This window comes from Poecile atricapillus, chromosome 13 (genome assembly GCF_030490865.1).
Source record: "Poecile atricapillus isolate bPoeAtr1 chromosome 13, bPoeAtr1.hap1, whole genome shotgun sequence".
Classification (NCBI taxonomy): domain Eukaryota; kingdom Metazoa; phylum Chordata; class Aves; order Passeriformes; family Paridae; genus Poecile; species Poecile atricapillus.
This window is the reverse complement of record NC_081261.1, coordinates 10,539,015-10,563,938: the sequence shown is the minus strand read 5'-3', so window position 1 is coordinate 10,563,938 and position 24,924 is coordinate 10,539,015. Positions and strand designations below refer to the sequence as shown.

Here is a 24,924-nt window from a genome sequence, read left to right as displayed (position 1 = left end):
TCATCCTGCTGTATTTTACCAATCCATGCATGTAGGAGTTGATAAATTATTTAGTCGATGAAGTTCAATGTAGATGTGGAATTTTATGTGCTCTGCAGTACTGGCTTAGGATGAGAGTTCCCAAATGTCGGGCTGCTGGTGGTTGCTGGAGTTCCTGGGCTCCTTGTAGAGCTCAGAGCATCACTAGTGCCTGTCACACTTTTTCTACTGTAATTATTTAGACAAGGCACTTTTTACTACTGTAATAATTTTGAGTGGTGAAAAGAAGGAGTAAAATTTGAACTCTGGCCCTAAAAGTAATTATTTTTGAACATTCCTGTTCCACATTCAAAATAACAAACACACAGGTCTTGACATTTTAAAAAATGTTACTTTGTGAATGGACTAGAGAAGGTTAATCTTAATAAAATTACATTTTTTGCAACCATCAAGTACATTTACTTGCTGGATATTCCCTTTATAATGGAGCTCTCATCAATACTGGTACAGTTTTTTGTGGGTGAATTTTCAGACCCACTTCTTCTCCCAAGCTGTGATGTTTGCGTGTCAGACGCTTAGCATTACCATGAGCTAAGGCATAGTCGTAATCTATAATTTAGACATATGAAAACCAAATTAAAATTGCATTACATGTGTGGTTTAAGGTAACACCAGAATTTAGTTTGAAATTCTGTCCTTATGTCACCTTATTGTAACTAAGGAAATGTAATGCTTCAGAGAATTTTAATTTCTATAGGCTATAGGAGCCACAAAGACCAAAAAAGCTCTTGGCTACCTGAGACATAGAACAGCCTGTAGGGATTATTAATTCTTCTAGATTTTTTTTTTTGTATGTTTTGCATCCTTTTTTACCTTATTGTAAGCCTGGAGATATTTTTAGGAAGGCTTTAGATACAGTTTTTGAGGCACTGCAGGACTGTCATGAATGATGTCAGCTTGGTCCTTCTTTGAGATTCATGTGTGTAGTACTGATAAAACCAGAAACAGATACTGTAGATAGTGAATTGAAACATGTTTTGAAATAAATATTGTTGTGAAGTTTGTGTAGTTGGATAGGCACTGAGTTTTTTTGCATCATATTACTGAAGGGCACAGGATTTTATCTGGATCTGTTGGGGAAAAAACTTGAGTTATCACTTGGCTTCAAAAACAACAAAAAAAACCTCACCCCCAGACATCATTGGTGCTTTTTAAAGAGCTGAAGAAATCTGTTTTTGTGCCACTGGTGAGCCATCTGTGGTCTTTAAGGAGGAAATGTTTTTGTTTGCATTAAGTCTGAGGACTGATGTCAGCATGGGTAATTCAGCTGGGCTCATCTTATCCTCTCTGTGGACACCTAAGTGGCCTCTCTTTATATCTCAGAGAAACAACTTTGTCCTCTCCCATTAACACAGCTCTAAGTGTATTTTGAACTGGAGGAGAATTGTAGCTTGTATGTAAAAGGTTAATGTAAAGCAGAGTTAGTTTATACAAATCCTTGTGAAAAAGGTTACTGAAAATTTTACAGAATAACTTCAGAGAAGTCGGGGGTTTTAGTGGTTTCTTGTTGATTTACTGGCAGGATATATGAGACGATTAAAATAATATACTGATGCCAAGAAAAAACATTGAAGAGGTTTGTTCCTTTTTCATTTCTTAGATTGAATTAATGGGATGAAGGAGAGCAGAAAGTGGGACATAGAAAGGATTGCAGGTGAGAGACTGCTGTCAGTGGGCGTGAGCAGTGTTGCTCCTGTTTCAGTAGGCTGTAGAAATGAGAAGTAGAACAAATTAAATCAGTTATCTTGTATAAGTGAAGAAACTGATGATGGAAACAAGCACAAGCAAGTGAGGCCATCAGAGCAACTTGTGAATAAGATGGTGGAATGTAAAATTTGTTGCAGAACTAGTTCAATATTAAAGGTATGAAAGGTGTTGAATCAAGGGTATCAAAGAGAAAATGGCATTTGAAGGGACTGGAAGGATATGGCCACTGAAAGGGGAGAGGTGGGAGCTGGAGAAGTCCTGTTTCAGAGGACTGGGGACCTGTTCAGCTCTTTGATTGTGTGGACTTAGTTTGGCAGTTTGATTTCATTTTTAAGACTTAAGGCAAACATATTTGTTGTTTTTTGTTTTTTTTTAACTGGCTTCTTGTGACAGTCCAGCTTTCTGTGTCATCTGAGAAAGGAAAATTACTGTCCTTAAACCACTTGGGTACGATGGAGGCTGAGCAGGAGTGTTTCCTAAGGCTCAGAGGTTACCCAGTGTCATCACCTTTAATGCTTTTTGTGCGTTAATGGGTTCCAGCTTACAACAGTGAAAACCTCTTAATGGAAAACCTCAGTAAACAATAAACAAAATGTTCAATAAATGTGCCTTAAAATTGAAAACTTAGAATTCTTGTAAAGCTGGTTTTCACAGTGAGGTGGCTGAGTTGGGGGTTCTACAGTGCCCCAGCAGCCACATGTGTGCCCTGACACCTCAGAGCTGTGCTCTTCTGGTCCTTGGGTGTTTCACGGAAAAGAAATCCTGTGTTGTTTCTGAATATTAGTCTTGCTGGCAACGTTTCAGGGAACTTCAGAAAAGCAAATAAGGTATAAGGTTACTGACAATCTGTAAAACCAAGGATAGAAAATTTGCTTATACAGCCTGGAAAAGGACAGACTGTTCTCTCAGAGGCTGATGCTTCTGCTGTGTCCAGACTGCATTGATTGGTTGTAAACATCCATCTGGGCTCCTAGAAAAACTGATAAAAAACTTAGCTGTCAAGGAGTATTAAAGAAAGGGGCAAACCTTTTGATTCTTTATTGCCCATTTTCTTTCCATTAATTTGAATTTGGAATGGACCAGAAGAGTTCAGTGGGTTGTGCTTCCTTTATTAGTTTTTTCCTCATCATGAGTCCTTAGGCCACTGTTCTTACTGTGGGATCTTTCTGAAGAATTTATGTTTAATAAACATACAATTTACTGCAGGTTAAAATACAGTGGTGAAGCTTCTTTTATACATAAAAAAAAGATAATTGATAGATTTTGTGTCCCTCTTTCAAGACTATTTTGCAAATTCTTGTTGCCTATGCCTTTTCAGCATGTGTTTTTTGGTTACCCAAAGCATAACAGTAAACACTGATACTTAACTTCAAAACTTGTAGCACAAAGTCACAGATGTGGCTTTTCCTTAGGGCAAAGATACCAGCAAATCCTAAAGTAAATCACTGTGGGAATAAAGAATGAAGAGCATGGTCTCTGCCAAAAGACGTTCTACTGATTTCTTTCCATGGGAAAAAAATGGGAAGTAGGAAAGAAAAATGTCTCAGTTTGTCCAGTCTGTGACAAAACTTATCTTCTGACTTCTGTGGCTGCCTTTCTCTCTATTTAAACTCTGCGATGACTTTCTACAGCCTTTATTTTGAGCAAACCCTTCCTAGGGAGCACACAAAGGGAGGTTGTCCTCTGTCTGACCATCACTTTTAGTGTCCTTTTCAGATGAGTTGATGAGCAGTCATCTCATCAAAGGTCACATCATTTGCTCTGTTGGACAGAGCATGTGCAATCTTGAAATCTGCTATAGCAAAATTAGGTTTTAATTTAATTCCCAAGTATTCTGTGTGACTTCACTGCTGAGAGTAAATGGTGTTTACGTGGGAAGCAAATGTCACTGCAGACACACTGTCCTTGGTTTGCTGGCCTGTGATTTGTACCCTGGATCAAAACTTATACTCCAAGTAATTTCAAAATTACAGACACGAGACTTGGTGTAGACACACAACCTTGTACTCACCTTTGTTAAACTTTATACTGTTGTTGCTGGAGAACACTGGGAAACCTCAGCTGTCTCAGGGAGAAATCATCGCATCATTATTTTTCTCTCGTTACCAAACTACTTTTAGAAAGTCAGTACTTCTGTATAAAACCAAGATGTCCTGATGTTTGTTAAAAAACAAACAAAAATAATCAAATAAAACGCTCTTTTAAAGTAAACTTTGTATTATGTAATAGGAAAAAGAATAGGTTTGGGGGTTGCAGAGGTTTTTGGAGTTTCTCTGGTTTGGTAGCAGGAATGCTGCTGTCCCCCTTACATTGGTGCTAGGTGCCTGCACCCATGAAATTGATGGAAAAAGCCAAGCTCCTGGTGGACCTTTGGAGTCTTCATCTCAGGTTTTCAAGGCTGCTGCAGGGAAAGTTTAGTATTTTGTGCATGACATTTTTTATTAAATGTTGCTGAGTGCTGACTTTTACACTCCCATGTCCTCTCCCCCCACCTCCTCTCTTCCCTGGCTGAGGTGACTGGCTATGGCTGTGTCGTGGAAAATGAGATGGGATCAGCCTGTGGACCGTCTTCCAAAATTTCAAATTCCTTTAACAAAAAACAAATCCAGGCTGCTGGTGCTTCTGGGTTTGTGTGGCATGGAAGGCTGATGCTACCATTAGGATGAGCTTCCGAAGGATTTAGTCTTTTTTTCTCTCCTTTTTCCCTCTTGCAGTTTGCCATATTGCTTTAAAAATTCCTTGTTGATCCAGGATTTTTTGGTGTAATCACCAACTGTGTTTTCCTGACTCAGTGGGGGTGCAGAGCTGTAGGTGGCTGTGCCGACGATGACTTTTATTTTCTTAACTTTCTTTCTGGTTCAGCTCTGAATTGCAGTGTGGCATTTCAGCAGGGGGTTTGTTCCTAAATATCCCTTTGTTGGGAAAGGTCAGTCACAAGGATGCGCTGGCACTGATGCAGGGACAGGCTGTGCCAGCATGTCAGATGCACTCATATTACAACTCCAGATGATCTCTTGTGAAAAAAAAATAAATTGTTGTGGTTCAAAGTGGCAAGTAAGTTTGTTGGAGCGTTTATTAGGATGTTGTGGATGTTTAAGGTTCTCCTGTCTGGGAATGCTGGGGCGCACAATTAGCCAGAAGATGTTGCAGATATAAACATCTGCATCCTAAAGCATCTAATATGGGCATTGTTGAACATTGATACATGGAGCTTGTTTCCCAACACAGGATTTTTCAAGATACTGACGCTATTGTAACAAGAGTTTTTAAGTTTTAGAAAAATAAAGTCATAGTCACCAGTAGTTAAGACAATTTTATATCACTTCCAGCAACTTCCCTGCCACAACCAGCAAGAGCTTCCCGTGTCTGTTATCATGTTGGTACAGAAGCATCCTCTCCTGTATCTTGCTGCCTAGTGAGCTCTGCAAGAAGGAACAATCACTTTGGGTAACAAAAATGACATACAAAAACAGAAGCTGTGATTTATTTTGTGAGATCGAGTAGAGTGGCAAGCAGTACTTTAAAGGTCACTTGTCTCCAATAAACCTTATCTCTCTCTCAAATTTAAAGAGATATTGTGATGTTTCCTTGCATCCAACTTGCATTAAATGTCTTTTGCAAGAATATGCTGCAGAGTCCAGCAGGAGCATAGTACATACCCATGTGCTTTTTAGGTGATGGAGGTGGGGTGCTGGCAGGGGGATTGAAGAGCAGTTTTGATTAATTAGTTGTTTAGAAATACTCCTTTGGGAAGGCTGGCAGTACTTTGAGTTGGTCACCAGTGGGTTTTTGTGAAAATGACACACAAAATATATGCACAACCTGTTTATTTTGAGAGCCATTGTCTAGTTCCATCAGTCCTTAGAATTACAGAATCACAGAGTGGTTTGTGTTGGGAGGGACCTGAAAGCTCATCTTGTTCTGAGCCCCTGCCATGGGCTGGGACACCTTCCCCTAGACCAGGTGAAGCCCCACTTCTCAGTCTAGGTACAGAAAACAGTGTTCATCACAAGAATCTTAAAATCTCAGATAAGTTAGGAAGGACAAACTGTATGTGGCAGTGTGTATGTGTGGGTGCTGGGACGTCTTTGAGCCAGAACAGGATTTAACAGCACCAGCTGTTGGTAAAGAGCAGACACCCGCCATTGTTCTCGTGGGAAATCCTGCAGAATTGGTTCTACTCTTGGTCCTGCTCACTGTTTTACTGGAGCTGTTTTGAAGGTTTGAGAATCTGGATAGAAGGGAGCTTAAATTAGATTTCCTTGTGTCAGTGTTACCACAGTCAGCATGGGATTTGCTCGCGGATGAAAAGATTGAAGCTAAAGTTGGAGCTGTTCGTTGGAATAGGGAGGTTGTAAAGGTGGGGACAGGCTGAAGAGTTTGCAGAAAACCTCTGGTCCTTAAGCTAGAGGCAGTGAATCTATGTGGACTGATTTGTTCTGTAATTTCCTAAAACTCCTTGATGTTTCAGTTCCATTAACCTTCAGCATTTCAGTAACTGCCAGCTGCCTTGCCCTGTCCATTTGCCGGTGAGTGCCCCAGTGCTGGTGAATGTGACCTCCCTGGCAAGTGATGCTCTGACCTTGCTGGGTTGTGGCTGTGGGAGTGTGGCTGGGGGCACTGCAGGGTGCTCCAGGAGCTCTGACCTTGCTGGGTTGTGGCTGTGGGAGTGTGGCTGGGGGCACTGCAGGGTGCTCCAGGAGCTCTGACCTTGCTGGGTTGTGGCTCTGGGAGTGTGGCTGGGGACACTGCAGGGTGCTCCAGGAGCAGGGTCACCTTGCAGCACAGGCTGCTCTGTGAGCACTGCCACAGCATAGGAATGTCCTCCATCCACACCCAGGTATCATTGGTAAAATGTTGGTGCCTTAACCAATGCCCAGGTGTCTGAGACTTTAGGGAGGAGAATGTGATGCTTCCTGCCTCGTGCCCCTTGGAAGCAGAGCCTGGAGAGTGCTCTTCTGTGTGTGGCACAGAAATGGGTTCTGTATGCAATGTGCCATTTCGATTCCAAAAGTAACCAGCCAGTGCTCCAGACCAGAATTAAATCAGAATCAAATCTCAGCTTCACAATTGCACATTTTATTGTAATTGAGAGGTCACATCTTGGTGTATGTCAGCTCTTCCCCATGTGCTGATGGAGAAGGTTGCCTGTTGGCCACTGGATTGAATTTTGTCACCTGAGTGCTTTGACCTTTTTGCTGTTCTCAAATCCTGAAAATAGGTATTTTCAGCCTGTAGAACTTTTTCTGGTGGCTAAACATAGGCTTTAAAGTGTTGTGTTGCCTTTGTATTTAGATCAAGTTCACTGCAACTTAAGCTCCCTAACTTTCATTCTGCCAACCCCCTTTTTTCTTCCCCCTACTGCTTGTATGGTTTTTTTTGTGTGATTTTGTGGGAGTTTAGCAACCTTTTGCTTTTCAGACTTTCTTCTTCTCATGTGACTATAGATATGAATTTACAGGTTGGATATTTTATACTTTCTTTTGTTAGGAAAAAACAAAGCTAGAATAAGGTAAAAATTAGGATAGTGAAGGAAGAGTGGTGTTTTCTTTCATAGCCCATATGGATTGTTGTATTTGAGTAGTGATTGCCAATGAGAATGTGATTGGGATTTGCAAGGGATGCAAGATCCCTCATGTTCCTTATCACAGTTTTGATAGTAAAATTATGTTGCATTTGTCAGAGGGTCTCAACATTATTTTTTCCTGGGTGTGGGGAAAGTTTGGCAAGACATGTGGTGCCACCTATGTTTTCAGAAAATATGTGAACTGGTATTTGGTGAAGTATTTCTCTTGTGTGTTCTTCAAATAATGGACATGGAATTGTGATGCTAAATCAAAAGCTGTTTATCATTTCTCTTAAGTTTAGTCAGTATTTATGAAGTTGATACCCGCTCAAGAGTATTTTCCAGTACTGGCCTTTAATTTGTAGGACTGAATATCTAGTAGCTGACACAATTGCATGGAATTTGGTTTGTTTTACAGAAGAAATCTTTCATTTTGATGACAACAGTTGATGCTGTCAGAGTAGTTTTGGACTTTTTCTGCATCAGAACTTATTCTAAAAGAAATAGTATATAAATGGTATAATTTAGAAATGGTAAAACCACATAGAGAATCTATGATTCCTTGATACAATGGGCTTTTCATATAGTTGAATATAATTTTTTTTAGATTTTAACTTATAAATTTTAAATTTAAATATTTAAAAAATAAGTATATGTGACAAAAAATAAGCAGTTAAATTAAAGGACTGTTTATTTGACAGTATCCCATGCAGCTCTGAGTCTTTAAAAGCTACTGCTGGGTTTTTTCAGTAGAAAGAATATGTTTGTGAACTTGAGTTATGCACTAATATTTAGATATCTGCATGTGTTCATTTATAGATAGTTTTATAAAATAGGGGTGCTGTTGTACATGGCTGTACCCAAAATGCATAATATTCTTTCTGTGTACTCATTTCTTTAAAGAGGATTCAAAGCCCCTTATAGACCAAACATTTTGTTAAGATTACTTTTTGTTCTACATTGACATTTTCTAAAGGGTGTTCCTGAGCTAAGGTGCATAAATTGAACTTAAAAAGAGGAATTCTGCTTCTTTATAATGGATTGCAATGACAGCTAAGGTTAAATACTATGGGCTGTGTGGCCAGTATCACATATTTGTCATCTTTTGGTATATCACTTAACTAAATATCCCAGACCTTTGTTTAATAGAAAGGTGCATTGTTTTCCATCAGTTTTATGAAATGTAAAGTGTAATTGGGTCAGCTTAGTCTAAACTAGCTTTTTCTCAAAATGTATGTCAAGTTACAGGTTCAAATTCTGTTTGATTTTGATTCAATAATTTAGCAATTCAAATACAAATTTAAATGTGTGACCAAAGTTTTATGAAAAACTCTTTCTTCAAATCAGACTTAAACATCTTGTTTCCCTTTCTTTTTCCTGCCTTTCCCTAAATTAATTTTATTTACAGCTTCCAGCTGACCTTACCAAGATGCATCTCACCGACAATCCTCATCCTCAGGTGATGCATGTCCCTTCGAGCCAGTCAGGATGTAGCATTGCCAGTGACTCTGGGAGCAGCAGCCTGTCTGATATTTATCAGGTAAGACTCCTTTGGTTTCATAGTTTTCCTTCCTTGATGTTAAAACTATCAACAAGATCACACAAGACTCACCACTCCCACAGACACAGAAATTCAACAAGCTTCTTGCAAAGCTCTTCTTGTTTTTTTTCACATCTTTCTGTACTACCAAGTGTGCTGTGACTTTGAAAAGTAACATCTGTTGATTCATGGCATCATTTTCCTTTCTGAAATGGAACAAATCTCTTGAAATCAGCCTGGTGTTTCCAGTACCGTCCTCGATTATTTGTCTTTATTGCTAATGGCAGATGTTCAGTTCTGCAGAGAAAAGCGTGGTAATAAACCCACTTTGCACTAATTGACTGTGGAAATTCTAGTGTGGCTTCCTGACAGTAGAAGCTGGCTGAAAGAGATAGCTTCATTTGTTTACTGATAATACACTTTATAAGTTACCTGTCTCATGTCAAATTGCAGAGCTTGTTTCATGGGTGTTTATGTTCTGGTTGATGAGGGGGCTCAGCTTGGGTTTGTGTGGATCAGTAATTTCACAGCTTTTCCACTTCCAAGTTGCAATCTGACCACAGTACAGAGTGTACAGCAATTTTAAGCATGGTGTAGGTATAACTTGATTTTAGACACCTGTTCCTTTTTCCTAGGTCCTGCCTGGATATTATTTCTATACTGGAAACAGATTAATGATACCTATTTATAGCAATGTATTGCTTAGGGAACTTGAAAAATAAGACATTAAAGCAAAAATTATTTTAGAACATTAAAAGTGTCTCTGAATTTTTGTCCTATTTAATCTACAACCTTACTACTTCCTTAGATTTGTTTGCTGCCAGCTACATCAGAAGTAGCTGGCATCCCTGAGAGAGCCTCTCCAAAATGCTCCATGAATTCTCTTATTTCTGAGAGGCTGTGCTGGAAGGTGGTGTTTTGTATCTTGATTATTTTTACCTTTTAAAAAATTTTCTGAATCAAAACTACATCAGAATTGATGTTAGGTTAGGGCTAGGATTGAGAGAGTCAAAGAGCCTACACCTTCAGGAATGCTGGGGCTGGGAAAGGCCTGCCAGGGAGATCATGACAGGGCTACAACACTGCTGCTCCTACATCTTTCTGATGTAGATCTGCTGAGGTGCTGGGGTTAGGGTTAGGGTTAGGGTTAGGGTTAGGTCTGGGGTTGAGAGAGTAAAGAGCCTACAGCTCCAGGAGGACTGGGGCTGCAAAAGGCCTGCCAAGGTGATCAGGGCCATAACATTGCTGCTCCTTTATCTTTCTGATGTGGACCAGCTGTGGTGCTGGGGATCTCAGCCCCAGTGACTTGCTGCCCCTAGGCCTGGAGATAGGGTTGAGAGTGTCACAGATCTTACAGCTCCACAGACACTGGCACTTAAAATGAGGCCATCACAGCAGAGTGTTTGAGTTGCCTGCCTGAGTAGTTTGGACAGGTTGCTCTAAGTGAAAAGCACTTAAAATATACTATTGCTAACAAAGATACCACTCCAGCAATGATATCTTGTAATAAGTGAATACTCTTTATCATGTGTGATTAATTACCTTATGTCTACTCATCTGTAAATGACAAAAGAGCATAATTGCTAAACAAATAAAAGCTATATAAATAAAAGAAACGATAGAGTAACATATTTATATGCACTATAGAAAATAAAATGTGGTGCTAGCTATTTTGTACACTAAGGAATAATTAATGTGAAAATGACTGAAGATTTTGTGTTAATTTTTTTGGAGTTAGGACTTTCCAGGTAAGAATTTCCTTTTTGGTAACATTCACCTGTCTGGTTTTGCATCCTGAAGGAAATTAGGACATCTGTTAGAGAATTTCTGGGTGGCCAGGTTGATGCTGAGGCAGGTCACCACTGTCAGATTTGAGTTAAATCTTGAAAGATAATTTTACAACCATGTATGATCAGAGCTATAGTGACATTAACTGTGGAAGATAGCACTAGAGAATCAAGCGTTTGGTAAGCACTGGGTGAAGAGAAGACATCCTACAGACATGTAATGAGCGGGGGAAATCCTTAACAACCCTAAGTGATTTTCTCCCCTTTATTTTTTTAGTGATTTTTTTAATATCTCATTCTGATCTGCCTAATGTATAAATAATAACCTGTTAAAAGATTTATTTTATGTGCATTTGTGTGTTTTATGGGTTATACTGCAGTACCTGTAACAGTATTGGAGAATTCTCTTGCTGTTTGTCAAAAATCTCTAAGTGATCACTAGATACTGCTTAGTAATAGATAGATGTTGTATAATAATGCCATTGCACAATATTTAACACATTAAATTGCATCTACAGATCAGTATAGACAGATTTTGAAGTCACAAACAAGAAAAGTGATTTCCCCCAATAGTCATCATATTATGAAGGTAGAGAGTATATTTTAAATGTAATAAAGCTACATTTGGTGTGAAGTATTGACTCAATAATGGAAAGCATTTTTGATACAACAAAATACAGCTTTTCGTGGAAAAGTATCTGGAAACTGATGCTTTGCTTTTGCAGTCAGCTTCCTATGTATCATGCCAAGCTTCACATGTCAAAACTCTTTAGGAATATCATTAGTGTCACTAAAATTCTGAATATTTTTGATTAATGGAGCCTTGAAATGACCTTTTAAATTAATGATATCTTAACATTAATTTTTGCAGTAAATAGTACAAGCATCATTCCAGAATCAGAAAATATGATTTGAATGGTAGAACCAAAGAATGAAACCATGAAACCAATCTTTACATTAAGATATGTAAAGATTTTCTCTTCATCTGTGTACACTGCATTCATCAATAGTGTTGAAATGAGGTTTCACTTGATACAGCTGTGTCTCAGTCCAGAATAAAGCCCATTTCCAGTTAAACAGGAAATGATGAACGTAAAGCTTAAGGTGAGATCAGAAGAACATTCCTGCCTGTAAGCTCTGCTGTGGAGACATTGTGTTAAATCCTGAGTTAGTTGAAAAAGTGATGAAAATTTGTTTTTCTCTCTAGTCCTGTTGCTATTCCCTGTTGGAGATTTCATAGTGTTTCAGAGAGTGTTTTGGTGTCTGAAACATGGACACCAAAATGTCCAAATGTGTGTATTGTAAATTCCAGCTTGCTTGGAATACTGCAGAGCAGTTCTGTTTCTGTTGTGCTGCAGACCTTTTTTAATTAATGAAAGAAAAATAAGTTGTTCCCTATGATTTTTAAAGTAACTTCTTTCTTGAGGAGGATTTAAATTTTTTTTTTTTTAATTCTTTCAACCTCTTTCTGAAAGTACATTTAATTTCCAAACTATGGTCTTCAGCTGAAAGTAAGGAAGCTGGTTGGTTGTGCATGCAGCAGTTGAAATGCAGGCTTGTGCAGCTGCTTTGACCTGTTACAGGGGTCGTCAGGGAAAAAGAATTCAACAGGTATTACACAGGGAAAACTTTCTTTCTTTGCCCTTTTATGGGACAGGGTCTACAGTGCCCAGCCAGAGTCACACAGGGAATCCAGGTTGTCTCTCTAGATATGATTGGACAGGGTCTCACTTTAACTCTCAGAAATGAGTTTCTTGTATCAATACCTGGGAATCATCTTCTCTTAGTGACTAACCAGTTTTTTTCCTACCTATTTGTTTCTGTGAGTACTGTCCTCAAAGTTTCTCTCGCCTTCCACTTCTTTCAAAATCCTTCATTTATCACTGTGGGAGTATGTACTCTTTGTGGGCAGCAACATCATTGTCCAGCAGTAATTCCAATTTCGGTTAAGGCTTTGATATTAAAATGGATTATCTATAAAATATTTATCAAGGATGTGTATTTTAATAGATACCCGTGTGTCATGGACCCGATCCTGGAAATCCATATTTATGTGAGATTTGAGGATTGCACCTTCTGGTTTCATTTTGTACATCATTAGTTCATAAATGTTTGTGTTAGGAATGATTTTTATATTTGATAATGGAAACAGCTGGAGCATCATGGTTGGGAAGAGCACCTACTTCTGCAGATGGCTTCATGAGCAAAATCCTTCCTGTTCCTTCCAGCACTGCCTGACCTGCCAGCATTCTGTCAACCATCTGCATGGAATCTTTGAAACACAGTTGGAGGACCTGCTCCTATTTCATAGTTTGATCAAAAGATAACTTATTTATCAAAAAAGCAGGTAGTCTGTCTATTTTCTACACAGGATATAAAAAATTCTGTGGAACCTGTAGCCTCAGTTTTTCTGGTTTAGCATGAGCCTATCAAAGTGAGGATTGGTGCTGCTGTTTGTCTTAGCATGGAGAAGTTGGTATAAATTGTGACTATTTAGATGAAGAAATGCTGGAAAAGTCCATGAATAAAACGCTGTACTGATCATGTGCTGCTGAGACTCTCCAAGTACAATTTGCACTTGGGCTTAATTCCAAAACTGTTAATGTGAGCTACAGAAGCCAGTAAAGTGATGTAATGTAAAATAGATTTAACTCTCTCTATATTGTTACCCTTCTCTGAAAGAAATATATATATTTTTAATTGTTTAAGCTTTATTTATTAGGTTTGCTGGCTAATTACCAAAATGAGGACGAACTCCACAGCCCAAGGTTATATCTAAACCCCAGTATTTTTTTTCTAGTGTAGGAAGACAAAGCTGTTTCTCTGTGCAGGTATTGGGGCTCACATCAGCATGGAGTGCGTAGGGAGACGAAGACAGTGAAATCTGGTGTGATTAAATCACTTAAAATGATTATTGTTTTATGTGAGGCCATAAAAGCAGGAGAGCAGTGACCAAGTAAGGACCTTCTGGTTAAAATGAAGCACAAGAATGAAATGCATACAGTGGAATCAGGGGCATGTGTCTTGGGAGGAGTATAGGAACACTGCCCAGATGTGTAAGGTTGGGATCAGGAGCGGCAAGGCTCAGTTGGAGCCGGATTTGGAAAGGGATGTGACAAAAACCAGAAGGGCTTCTACAGGTACATTAGTCAGAAAAAGAAAACAAACAAAAAAAACCAGATTGAAATTGTGCTTCACTCCCCGACTAAATAAGGCAAGAGAACTGATGACATGGAGAAGGCTGAGGCACTCAGCAATTTTTGTCTCAGTTTTCACAGGCTGCTCTTGCCACATCTCTCCACTCCCTGTACATCAAGGCAGGGATAGGAGGAACAAAATCCTTCCTGTGGGAAGAGAAGGTCGTGTTTGAGACCACCTGAGGGTCTGAGTATACGCAAGTCCACGGGACCCAAGGCAAAGCACTGGAGGGTCCTGAGGGACTGGGCTGATGAAACTGTGGAGGCACTCTCCATCTGGCAGCTGTGGCAGTCATGTGAAGCCCCCAGAGACTGGAGAAAAGGGAGTGAGACCTCAGGGATACCTTGGAGCATCCTGTCAGTACTTCAAACAGATTTATTAGAAAGCCTTTTTACCATGTCCTGTAGTTATAAGGACAAGGGACAGTGGCTTTAAACTGAAAAAGGTAGATTTATCTTGGATATAGGGAGGAAAATCTTGCCTGTGAGGGTTTTGAGACACTGGTACAGGTTGTCCAGAGAAGCTGTGCTCTGCCCCATTAAAGTGTTCAAATTCGTCCTGTATTGTGGATGTTTTGTAAACATGCAGGGTGCTTGATGCCTTAGTTTGGTGGTTTTGTAAAATCTCAAGGATTTCTTCAAAGTGAAAGTGAGTGTTGTAAATATGCTCATTTAAAAACCAACTATTTTCTGCAAGTTTCTATATAATTGCTATATACTTTTCAGTGACACATCTTGTTCAAATTTCTGAATTTAAGCAGAAAAATGATTTGCATTCTGGCTTAAGCTTTAAAAAAAGTGACTGAGCAACTACTCTGTAGAAACTGAGAATTTGAAACTTTTTTTTCCCCTTCCATCTGTTTGGAAATTTATTTTCATGCCATTACATCATTTAAACTACAGAAGGAATTACTGCAAATGATTCCTATGTGACTCTTTTTGTTGCTGGTATTTTGTTCTCTTTCACTGTTGTCTTGTGTGTCTGCTCAGTGCGATGTCTGTGTTGCTATCTATTGCTGATAGTAGAAATGGGTCCACAGGCATTGGGTAACCAATGGTATTACTAAATTATATTACTGTCTTGTTAATACTCTAGACTCAAACTGTGAAATAACAACATCACATGAATTCACAAGAAAGAGAGAATAAATGCTGTAAAATGAGAATCTAGTAGATTTCAGAATGTGTTTTCTCTGTGTTCAGAAAGGGAGCTGTTAGAGATTATAGTTAGACTTGTTGGTCACATAATTTGATTTTTTAAATTTAGCTACCACAGACCATAAATCATTGAACTGAGGATATTGAACTCTCTGTCTGATTGATGTTTTCTGTGTAGGCTACAGAAAGTGAGATGGGAGATGTTGATTTAACGGGTCTTCCGGAAGCACCTGTAGACTCTGAAGATGAGGAAGAGGAGGAGGATGAAGATATTGACAGAACATCTGATCCACTTCTAGGGCGAGATGTTGTCCGAGAGTGCCTTGAGAAAGAACCTGCAGATAAAACTGATGATGACATTGGTGAGGAGAAAAAATACAGTAGTAAAATTTACATAAGGCTACTTCATATAACATCTGTAAGAGAAGCATAACTGAAAACTGTTTAATGAGTTAATTTTCAATATATATCTTAATAATTGAATGATGTCTCACTTGGCTCTGTACTTGAATGATCTTTACTCAGTTGAATGATGTCTTCTCTTTCCATCTGAGGGAGTATTTGTTCTGAGAATCCAAGTATTTTGAACAGCAGCCTTTGTGATGTACAAGATGTGGGGTTTTACAGTCATTGTTTGCGTTAATGTAATGGGACAGGTAGCAAGGTAATTGTGACTGCCTAGAGCTGTTGAATTAGTTATTAAATAGCAAAGAGAACATATTATTACTGAGTATAGGTGTACTTGACTGTAAACTGCAAAACAGTTAAAATGAAGAACATTTACTGCAGTGTTTGACTAGAAATTGGCAGGAATTTCAATAGCAAAATTTGCTTTCTGCTGTACTTCAGATTGCATCTCTGAAGACTGGAAAATAATTTCATGCTCCTGTCAAGCTTATAATTACTGTACGTAGGGGTATTTTTAATTTTTCTAAATGTTTGAAACTGAAGTGTTTTTACCCAGAGCTAGACTGCTGCCATGAGAGTCAATCAGAACACCAGCAAGGCTGTGGAGCTGAGTTCTGGCTGTTGATGACAAAGTGCACACTGGGCTGTTTTAGCCACAGGCACTAATAAGGAGTATGACACAACTGAACAATTTTTGATTGAATTTAACTGGAATTTTATAGACTTGTAGAGAGTAGGAATCCAAGGAAACCCTGGGCTTTGCAGTCATACCAATATTTCCTTTCTCCAACAGAACAATTATTGGAATTCATGCATCAACTCCCTGCCTTTGCGAACATGACCATGTCTGTGAGGAGAGAACTGTGCTCAGTGATGATATTTGAAGTTGTAGAGCAAGCAGGAGCCATCATACTTGAAGACGGCCAGGAAGTAAGTCACTGATTCCAGAGGAGGCATTAAATCAGTCAGTAGTCAGGCTCTGATAGGTGCCCTGAATCACTGTCTTGAAATCTCTCTTCCTGCTTGGATCAAGACATCTGGAATGGCGTTTGCTGTTCATCCCTCCAACCAGGGATGAGGTAGACTCATCTCTGGTAGTGACTAAATGGGTACTCAGGTAAAGAATGTTCATTCTCACTAAATGGTACAAATCTATCATAGCAGTTAGCCTACTTATTAAGAAAGCAATCTATTCATCAGCATTTCTCCCTCCAGAATCAGTTCTGAAGGGAATGAAGAAAGCTGAAAACATTCCTGTTTCAGTCTCTATCTCTTGCCTTACAGTGCAGTTTTGATGAATTAAATGTTGCAGAGAGGTGATAACAACAAACTAGAGGATACAAAAATGAGCCTTTCTGAGATTAGAGTGTATAGAAGTTGTTGAATTAGCTTCACTTTTTATATGTATTTTTTTTTTCTTCCTTTAGCTTGATTCTTGGTATGTTATTTTAAACGGCACAGTAGAAATCAGCTATCCTGATGGGAAGAGTGAGAGTCTCTGTATGGGAAATAGTTTTGGGATTACTCCCTCTCTGGAGAAACAGTACATGAATGGAGTGGTCAGAACCAAAGTAGATGATTGTCAGGTAAGGTTGCAATTCTGTGTAACTGCCTCTTATTTGTAAGCCTCTAATAAAAGAAAACAGATTGGAATGGGTCCAGAGAAGGTGGCAGTAGTGATCTGAGAACTGGAGCCCCTGTGCTGTGGAGACAGACTGGGAGAGTTGGGGTTATTCAGCGTGGAGATGGGGATACTTTAATATTTTAGATACTTTAATCACTGTTGTTGTCCTTGGGGACAGTTCGTGTGTATAGCCCAGCAAGACTACTGGAGGATTCTGAACCACGTGGAAAAAAACACTCATAAAGTGGAGGAAGAAGGAGAAATTGTGATGGTAAAGGAGCACAGGGAGCTGGATCGCAGTGGAACCAGAAAAGGACACATAGTTATCAAGGTGCATTTATTTCTATGCTTTCCATTAATTTATTAAACTTCTATTTATTAATAGACAAAATTTCAGTTTGAATCTAGTATAAATACTCAGTTTTGTCTGTGTCAACTCAAAAAACTACTTCCATTTCCGTTTAATAAAGTTACATACATTGTAACCTGTTCAGCACACATTGAGTTTTGTATTGGTAGAACCCTTTGGAGTCTTCATGACTTTTTTTTCTAATCTGAAAAAGGAACTTAAACTGCTTACTAAAAAATAAAATGAAGGGAAGTTACTAATTGTTTTAGCCAGGTGTTACCTGTGCAAAATGTCAGGGCTGAGAGAAGCAGGAGGATTTGATTTAAACGTGTTGGTGCATTTTCTCCTGATTGGCTATAACTGAACTTTCTAAAGGGATTATACTGTTCATGTGGCTTTATATTGAATTACTTTTTAGGGAAAGTTAGTGATGAGAGATACCAGTTATTTTTTTCATTTCCTTTTTTAAGGCAACACCCGAGAGACTCATCATGCACTTAATAGAGGAGCATTCTATTGTGGATCCAACCTACATTGAAGATTTTCTTTTAACATACAGAACATTTCTAACAAGTCCCTTGGAAGTTGGAAATAAACTCTTGGAATGGTTCACAGTGGACAGCCTCAGGGATAAGGTTGGTTTGAGTCTAAGAGATTAATATTTGTGGTGAAAATATATTTAAATTGATCCATTTTTGTATTGCTAATAAACTAGGATAAATAAAACCAGGTTCCACTCTGTGTGCACATTCATGAAAAACCTTGATAGTGTGGAACTTAAATCATGTCAAATTGTTGATTCTTAGCAAATGTTTTTATGTGTTCTAGCCTTGAGCTGAGGAAGTCCAACATACTAATTTTACTAAAATTACTAAATACTAAGATTTCTTAGAAGAAAGCTTTTTATTATCACAACTAGAGCTTTCTTTAAAGAAATCATTAGGGTGCTTTGAAAGGTAATTTTCATGAACAGTGTGAGGAAGGCTTAGCTGAAGATGGATTTATGCACCAGTAATTACTGGGTGATGTAGCCAGTATCTTTTAGGTATAAAAATACTTGGGTTTTTAAATCTTTCATTTGCTCCCACAAATACGGGGAAAGAGAAGATGATTGTAACTGTAAATGTATTTTTTCCTATCAGATACAGTAATCTGTTTTACGTTCTTCTTCCATGTCCAAGTATTCCTCTGTATTTATAGATTAAAGCTTATAGGAGAAGAACCGTAGGTACTTTTATTTATATATATGTATACATAATTTATTTTGTTTTTACAGGTTACCAGAGTAGTGTTACTGTGGGTGAACAATCATTTTAATGACTTTGAAGGTGATCCTGCCATGACTCGATTCCTGGAAGAATTTGAAAAGAACTTGGAAGATACGGTAGGAGCAAAAAAGAATGAGTGTCACATTTTCTGGTACTACATATTTCAACTTCTGAGTTTTACAGGTGCCTAACACCTGTAGTCTCTAAGTGTAACAGTTAACAGGTGGCTTTTAACATTGGACATATTTGTTCTTAAGTATAAATTAAAATACAAAGGCCATATAAAGGACATAATACTTACGTCACTCAGGAGTTTTTTGCATTTCTGCAAAAGAGGACAAGGTTTATTTAATAAGATCTGAAAATCTGGAATCAAAAATCTGTTTTCTGGCACTTGGGGTATTTTTCATAACTGTTTTTGTACTTCTGAAAAAATAAACATTGCACTGTATTTTGTGTCTTCTGTCTTACAGAAAATGAAAGGCCATCTCAGATTGCTGAATATTGCCTGTGCTGCCAAAGCAAAATGGAGACAAATCACCCTGCAAAAACCTTCCAGAGATTCTCCCCTGTTTTTCAGCCTTCTTGGAGGCAGTGACAAGGGGTTTGGTATTTTTGTAGAGACTGTGGAGATAGGCAGTAAAGCAGCAGAAGCTGGACTTAAGCGTGGTGACCAGGTAAAAACAATTATGTTAATTTAAAACACTCTGTTTCACCCACCTCCTGATTGTTCTCAACAGAAATGTTTTGCTGTGTACACACTGGCAAGTGTGGGACTGCCACAGCTCAGCTTCTATTTATATCAGTTAAATGGGTTTCTATTAAATAGTTTCCAAAATATGCAAAATATTTAAATATTCCAAAAACAGAATGGGAAAAGAAACCAAGTTACAGTTATTTTTTGAAACCTTCTGGTTGGAGATATGTTTACACTGAAATCATCAGATTGTTTTGTGGGATTGATTCTCACCTGATGTGTTTGATCCCAGCTCACTGAGGCAGATGGAAAAGTGACAGGTGACACTCAGTGAAAATCAGCTTTTCAGGTGATACTAGTTCTGTGGTTCACGATCCACCATTTTTGATACATTGCAAGAATGTCATGTTATCATGGAAAATAAACTTATTTAAAGCATCTTTCAAATAAAAATTGAAGTCCTCACCTATTTACAGGATATAACTTCTCTGATATGATGAAAATAGTTATTTTACATGGAATGTTTTCATTCTGTAGCTGCTGTAAGGATATGGTAATTTCTGTGAAGTCTTACTGTGCCTATATTATCACCTTTGTATTTGTAAGTCTGTCAGACAGATGTTCTCCTAATAGTCAAATTTTTATTTCTTGAAGATAATGGAAGTAAATGGACAGAATTTTGAGAACATTACCTTCGTAAAAGCTCTGGAAATCTTAAAGAATAACACACATCTCTCCATTACTGTAAAAACAAACATTTTTGGTGAGTAGACTTTATGGATGATATATTTTTATGTGTGAAGGGAAAACTCCACTCCTTCTGACTTTATAAGTGCAATAGGGTTCCACCTTTTTTCCAACTTGCTCTTGAGGTGAGAAGTGGTGCAGAAGTCCCCTCGTTGTGCCTCTCTTTGCTTGGATAAGTTCTCCTGTGCCAAGGGCTGCATGTTGGGTGGCACAGAGCCAGCACAGGCAGCTCTTCAACTCCCTGAGAAATCCTCAGATGACTGTTTAGGCTGATTTAGTGTCCCTCCATGCAATGGGGCTGAAACAAAGCCAAGAGATCTGGACTAAAAATATTTTTGCCAAGAAACAGCAAAAATGTAAGACTGTGATTTTGTAAAACTTTTTAATGGCTGTAAGAATGAGAGGATAAAATACCTTTATAATTGAAAAGGGGATATAAAAAGTGGCATGGCATATAAATGTTGGCTTTTAATTGTCATCATGAATATAAACACCTAAATACCTCTTTAAAATCTCAGTCATCTGTTCTTTTTCCATAATATTGTTCAGGCAACAGAATAGCAAAAGCTGCAGAAAGAAGGAGACTGTGCACAGGATAGCTCCTTCCTCCATAGTTGTATCCATATCTTCTAATGGTTTTCGTTTCCTATTTCCTTCCTCCAGTTACCTGCCCTTGCTCACTATTGATTTTCTCTTCAATTTTTGTACTATGTTTATCACTCTGCAGCTAAAAAGGTTCAAGCCCTTAGCAGTTGCTTATTAGCATAATACAGAAAAATCTTGAAACAACCAGAGTCACCGGTGGTCCAGACTAATGTGAAATTACATGAAATGAAGCATCAGTATAACTGAGGCAGTAACAGGTTGTTCATTTGTTTTATAAATGTGAGCAACATATATTTCCAAGTGGGTTCTAGTCTCCTCCTGCTAGCTGATAGAATTTCAAGGTGATTTCTCTGATAAATTTTAATGAATTAATATCTTGAGGCTTTTTTCAGCAGTGATACTTATCCTGACTTTTTGAGTGTTAAGTGTCTGGGACTGACTATGAGCAATTCCTGTTGTTCTATTCAAATCTGTACTGGGAAAGCTTGCTTAGCTTTTATTATACCACAGAAATGTACCATTTAATTGGATTTTCTTTTGGATTTTTTTACAGAAAATCTTGGTTGCCTTGCTCATAGGGACAATATGAGTAATTTGCTTTATTTTCAGTACTGCATTCTTCCAGTATCATCATGTTTTCAATGGAAAATACTTAATTTCTGACTTGAAAGATCTTCAAAAGATTTTTAAAGGATCTTTAAAGAAATAATTGATGTTGAGAAGACACTTCAAACATTTTTTTTTTCACTTATATATGTGTAGAGAAACCGAACAAACCCCCTATAATTTCCATGGAATTCTAGCTTTGAGAATGTCAGACATTTTACAAACTAGCTTGGTTTCATAAGGGCAATAGGAAATTTGATGCAGCTTCTGTTCAGTAGTGTTAGTAGAAGCAAACAAAGACAGTTTGGGAAAATACCAGTCTGTGTTGCAGTTACTCTTGAAGAAGCATGTGCACTCCATTGCCTAAAAGATGCAAACAAAAAAAGCCAATAAACATATAGTCCTTATTGCCCTGAATACAGTGTTTCCTTATTTTCTCTCTGGGACATGGAAAGCAAAAGGTTTGAGGGGAAAATAAGAAGTAATTGTGAAGTTCTGAGTGTGCAAAGGTTACTCACAACATTTGCATCTTCTCTTGCAGTGTTTAAGGAGCTGCTCTGCAGGATAGGACAGGAGAAGAATGGAATCCCACATATTCCAAAAATAGCAGAAAAGAAAAACAACCGTTATTCTATCCCAGATATGCCTGGAGATATGGAACAGATGTTTCCCCGTGAAAAAGGAAACAAGAAAATGAAAGCAAACACTGTATCTGGTGGAAGAAATAGAATCAGGAAAATTTTAGACAAGACCCGTTTCAGCATCTTGCCTCCAAAACTGTTCAGGTTTGTCTGACTCTTTTGTCAAAAAGACAAAATCCTATTTCTTATTAGGTTGTGATATTTTAGTCATAGAATCATAGGATGGTTGGAAGGGGATTGGGTTGAGAGGGAACTTAAAGATTTTAAAGACTATCCCATTCCAGCTGCTCCCATGGGCAGGGGCACCTTCTCTACACCAGGTTGCTCCAAGCCCTGTTCAGCCCTGACGCTTCCAGGGATGGGGCAGCCACAGCTTCTCTGGGCAGCCTGTGCCAGGGCCTCACCACCCTCACAGGGAGGAATTTCTCCCTAGCATCTCCCTAAAACCTACCCTCCTTCAGCCTCAGGACATTAAGACATACCAGCTGATTAGTATTTCTAGTCATTATGTTCATGTTGCTTATGTTTTTTAAAAAATCATGGCATCTGCCCCATGAATGCAGAGCAAGACCAAAATATCTTTTCTCTCCCATTGAATGCTTTCAAATCTTTTTTCCCATCCTTGTTTTGAAAGCCTGTCTACAGCATGTAATTAAAACAGCTGAACACCATTATTTTTCTTATTTTCATTCATCCCAAAATGAATAGGAGGAATTTAATGCAGATAATTGAACCAGACCTGTTTTGCAGTGATGGCAGCATGAGCCAGTCACAGGATGACAGCATCGTGGGGACACGGCAGTGCCGGCACAGCCTCGCCATCATGCCCATTCCAGGCACCCTCTCATCCAGTAGCCCTGACCTGCTACAGCCCACAACCAGCATTCTGGATTTCTCTAACCCTTCAGGTAAAATGGCAGCTTGAGGTTAATTTACAGGATGGTTAGCAAGGCAGCTGGGTCAGGGGAAAAATTGCAACTGTTATTGGCATCATTAGTGCTGAGTGCAGTTGCCTGTACATCCTGTGGGCCTAACAGGGCCAAACTGGAGATGTACTGAAAATCCACACTGCCTGAATATCTCTTACCTATTTTTTTTTTTTAGGTAATGTTTTTATTTATTAGTTATTTTTTATAAAGAAATGTGTTTTGCCAGTTCTGAGAGCCTTTAATTTACTGTAATAAATTGGCTCTGGTGGAAGAAGATTGTCTTTGTCTGCCCCTTTCTCCTTTGCTATCTCTCCTCGGTGCTTTGACTTGTCCATCCTTCCATCTGTCAGTATGTCAGTATATTTCAAGCAGTATTGTGGATAGAATAGGACTGCTGTGGTACCAGCACACTGATGTTCATGTTTCATGTTTTACAAACATTATGTATATTCAAGGGTATGTTTAAAATACTAAAAGAGGTTTTGAGATATGTGGTCTGGGCATTCACTAGTTGCTTCACTAGATTCACTAGTTGAATCACTAGATTCCTTGCTTTAGGAATCCAGTTTATGGGATGGCTGCAGGAGGCGTTTGTTGCAATATGCAGCTGCCTGTAAACATGTCTTGTCAGAGTATTTTTTCCTTATTTTAACTGTAAGTTCTGTACCTAATGGCATATTTTGTAAAGTGTTTTGTGACTGTGACTTATGTTTACATAAACTTGCAGATTTCCCCTTTAAAAGGGATGTGCACAGATACATCCTATCAGATGCATAAATACCCATGGCAAAAAATTTTCCTTTTTGCTGCAGTTTCAGATCCTTGCAGTCTGCATGTCAGCTACACGTTTTTCTAAAAATCTTACTTTAATACTATACAAGTTACTGCTTAATATGAAAGGGTGATAACTAGTTCATCTTGGATAGAATCACAGGATGATTTGGGTTGGAAAGGATCCTTAATGGTCATCTATTCCAACCCCTCTGCCATGGGCAGGACATATTCAGCTGGATCACTTAGCTTTACTTTAAGCTTGCTATAACAAATGCTGCCATGTTTGAATGTCAGAGAAAACCATATTATTTCTGGCACTGTACACTTGATAAATTTTGTAAGCATCTCAATCTTGATTTGGTGTTGATACGTTTTTTTCTTTTTCTCCTGTCTGCAGCTGTTGGGTTTTACTGTAAGTATCCTCATGTAAAGCATCCTGTAGACCTTAATATTGCATGGCTTGCCTGTAAATTTAACACTATCAGACATTGCACTGGCATAGTTATTACTGTAGGGCATTGGATAGCCCTGTGCTCTGTAATTTTCCTTAAAACAAATCCATAGATTCCTATACAGGCACTGTGCTGAGATGGAGACCTGCATTTTATTTCCATTTCTGCCTCCAGCACACTGAATGACCTTTGGGAGGTTCCTCTGGTTCTCTGTGGCCTTGCTTTAAAGGGATGGAGTTGTTTATATCTCATTCATAGAACCAAAGTTTCAGAGGATAACAGTTTGAGATTTAGCTTGTTCTTCTGTTGTACTTCATAACTAAAATTCTGTGCATGCCAACTTGAAATGTTCTTTGTATTGTCAAAATGAGCTGAATAATGCATAAAAAATTTAATTTAATAATTTATGTTTGCCTGCTTAAAAGCAAAGACCATGAAGACAGAAATGTGCCTGTAATTTATGTTTCTTTTGTCTGTCACAAGTTACATTTTTTTGGTTGCATGGTTCTTTTCCTTTTTTTTTTTTTACCTTTTCCTTTTTTCTCCCCAATTAAATTTCAGTTTTCAGTTTTCCACCATTTCCACACATTGAGTGTGTTCTGGTTTTTAGGTATGTTGATACCAAAGTATAGATGTTTCCCTCTTCTGTTTCCTTATTATCACTTTTATGAGTGCAGGCACTTCTCTAATTATTCAGTATGTCATTTCCACCACTTTCACTCTGAAATGAAGTATAAAATACTTACTTCTCCCTTATATTGCTCCTATTTGCTTATATATTGAATGTCTTCTATTCAGCTAAAACCCAGCTTCTGATGAGAGTGTTCTG

The 24,924-nt window shown here is 38.4% G+C and overlaps 1 protein-coding gene across 13 annotated transcripts in view; it reads left to right on the top strand.

Moving 5' to 3' along the window:
* Nucleotides 1-24,924, top strand: part of RAPGEF6 (Rap guanine nucleotide exchange factor 6) — a 122,333-nt gene that overhangs the window by 65,492 nt on the left and 31,917 nt on the right. For 8 of the 13 annotated variants that reach the window (XM_058848725.1, XM_058848720.1, XM_058848729.1 and 5 more), the window contains exons 7-18: nucleotides 8,721-8,852; nucleotides 15,173-15,356; nucleotides 16,196-16,332; nucleotides 16,830-16,988; nucleotides 17,205-17,357; nucleotides 17,846-18,010; nucleotides 18,652-18,759; nucleotides 19,117-19,320; nucleotides 19,995-20,103; nucleotides 21,841-22,084; nucleotides 22,691-22,848; nucleotides 24,041-24,055. In XM_058848725.1, coding sequence (XP_058704708.1) covers nucleotides 8,721-8,852; nucleotides 15,173-15,356; nucleotides 16,196-16,332; nucleotides 16,830-16,988; nucleotides 17,205-17,357; nucleotides 17,846-18,010; nucleotides 18,652-18,759; nucleotides 19,117-19,320; nucleotides 19,995-20,103; nucleotides 21,841-22,084; nucleotides 22,691-22,848; nucleotides 24,041-24,055 — 1,768 coding nt within the window. The remainder of the gene's footprint in view (nucleotides 1-8,720; nucleotides 8,853-15,172; nucleotides 15,357-16,195; nucleotides 16,333-16,829; nucleotides 16,989-17,204; nucleotides 17,358-17,845; nucleotides 18,011-18,651; nucleotides 18,760-19,116; nucleotides 19,321-19,994; nucleotides 20,104-21,840; nucleotides 22,085-22,690; nucleotides 22,849-24,040; nucleotides 24,056-24,924) is intronic. The other 5 variants (XM_058848727.1, XM_058848721.1, XM_058848730.1 and 2 more) reach the window with 1 other exon arrangement.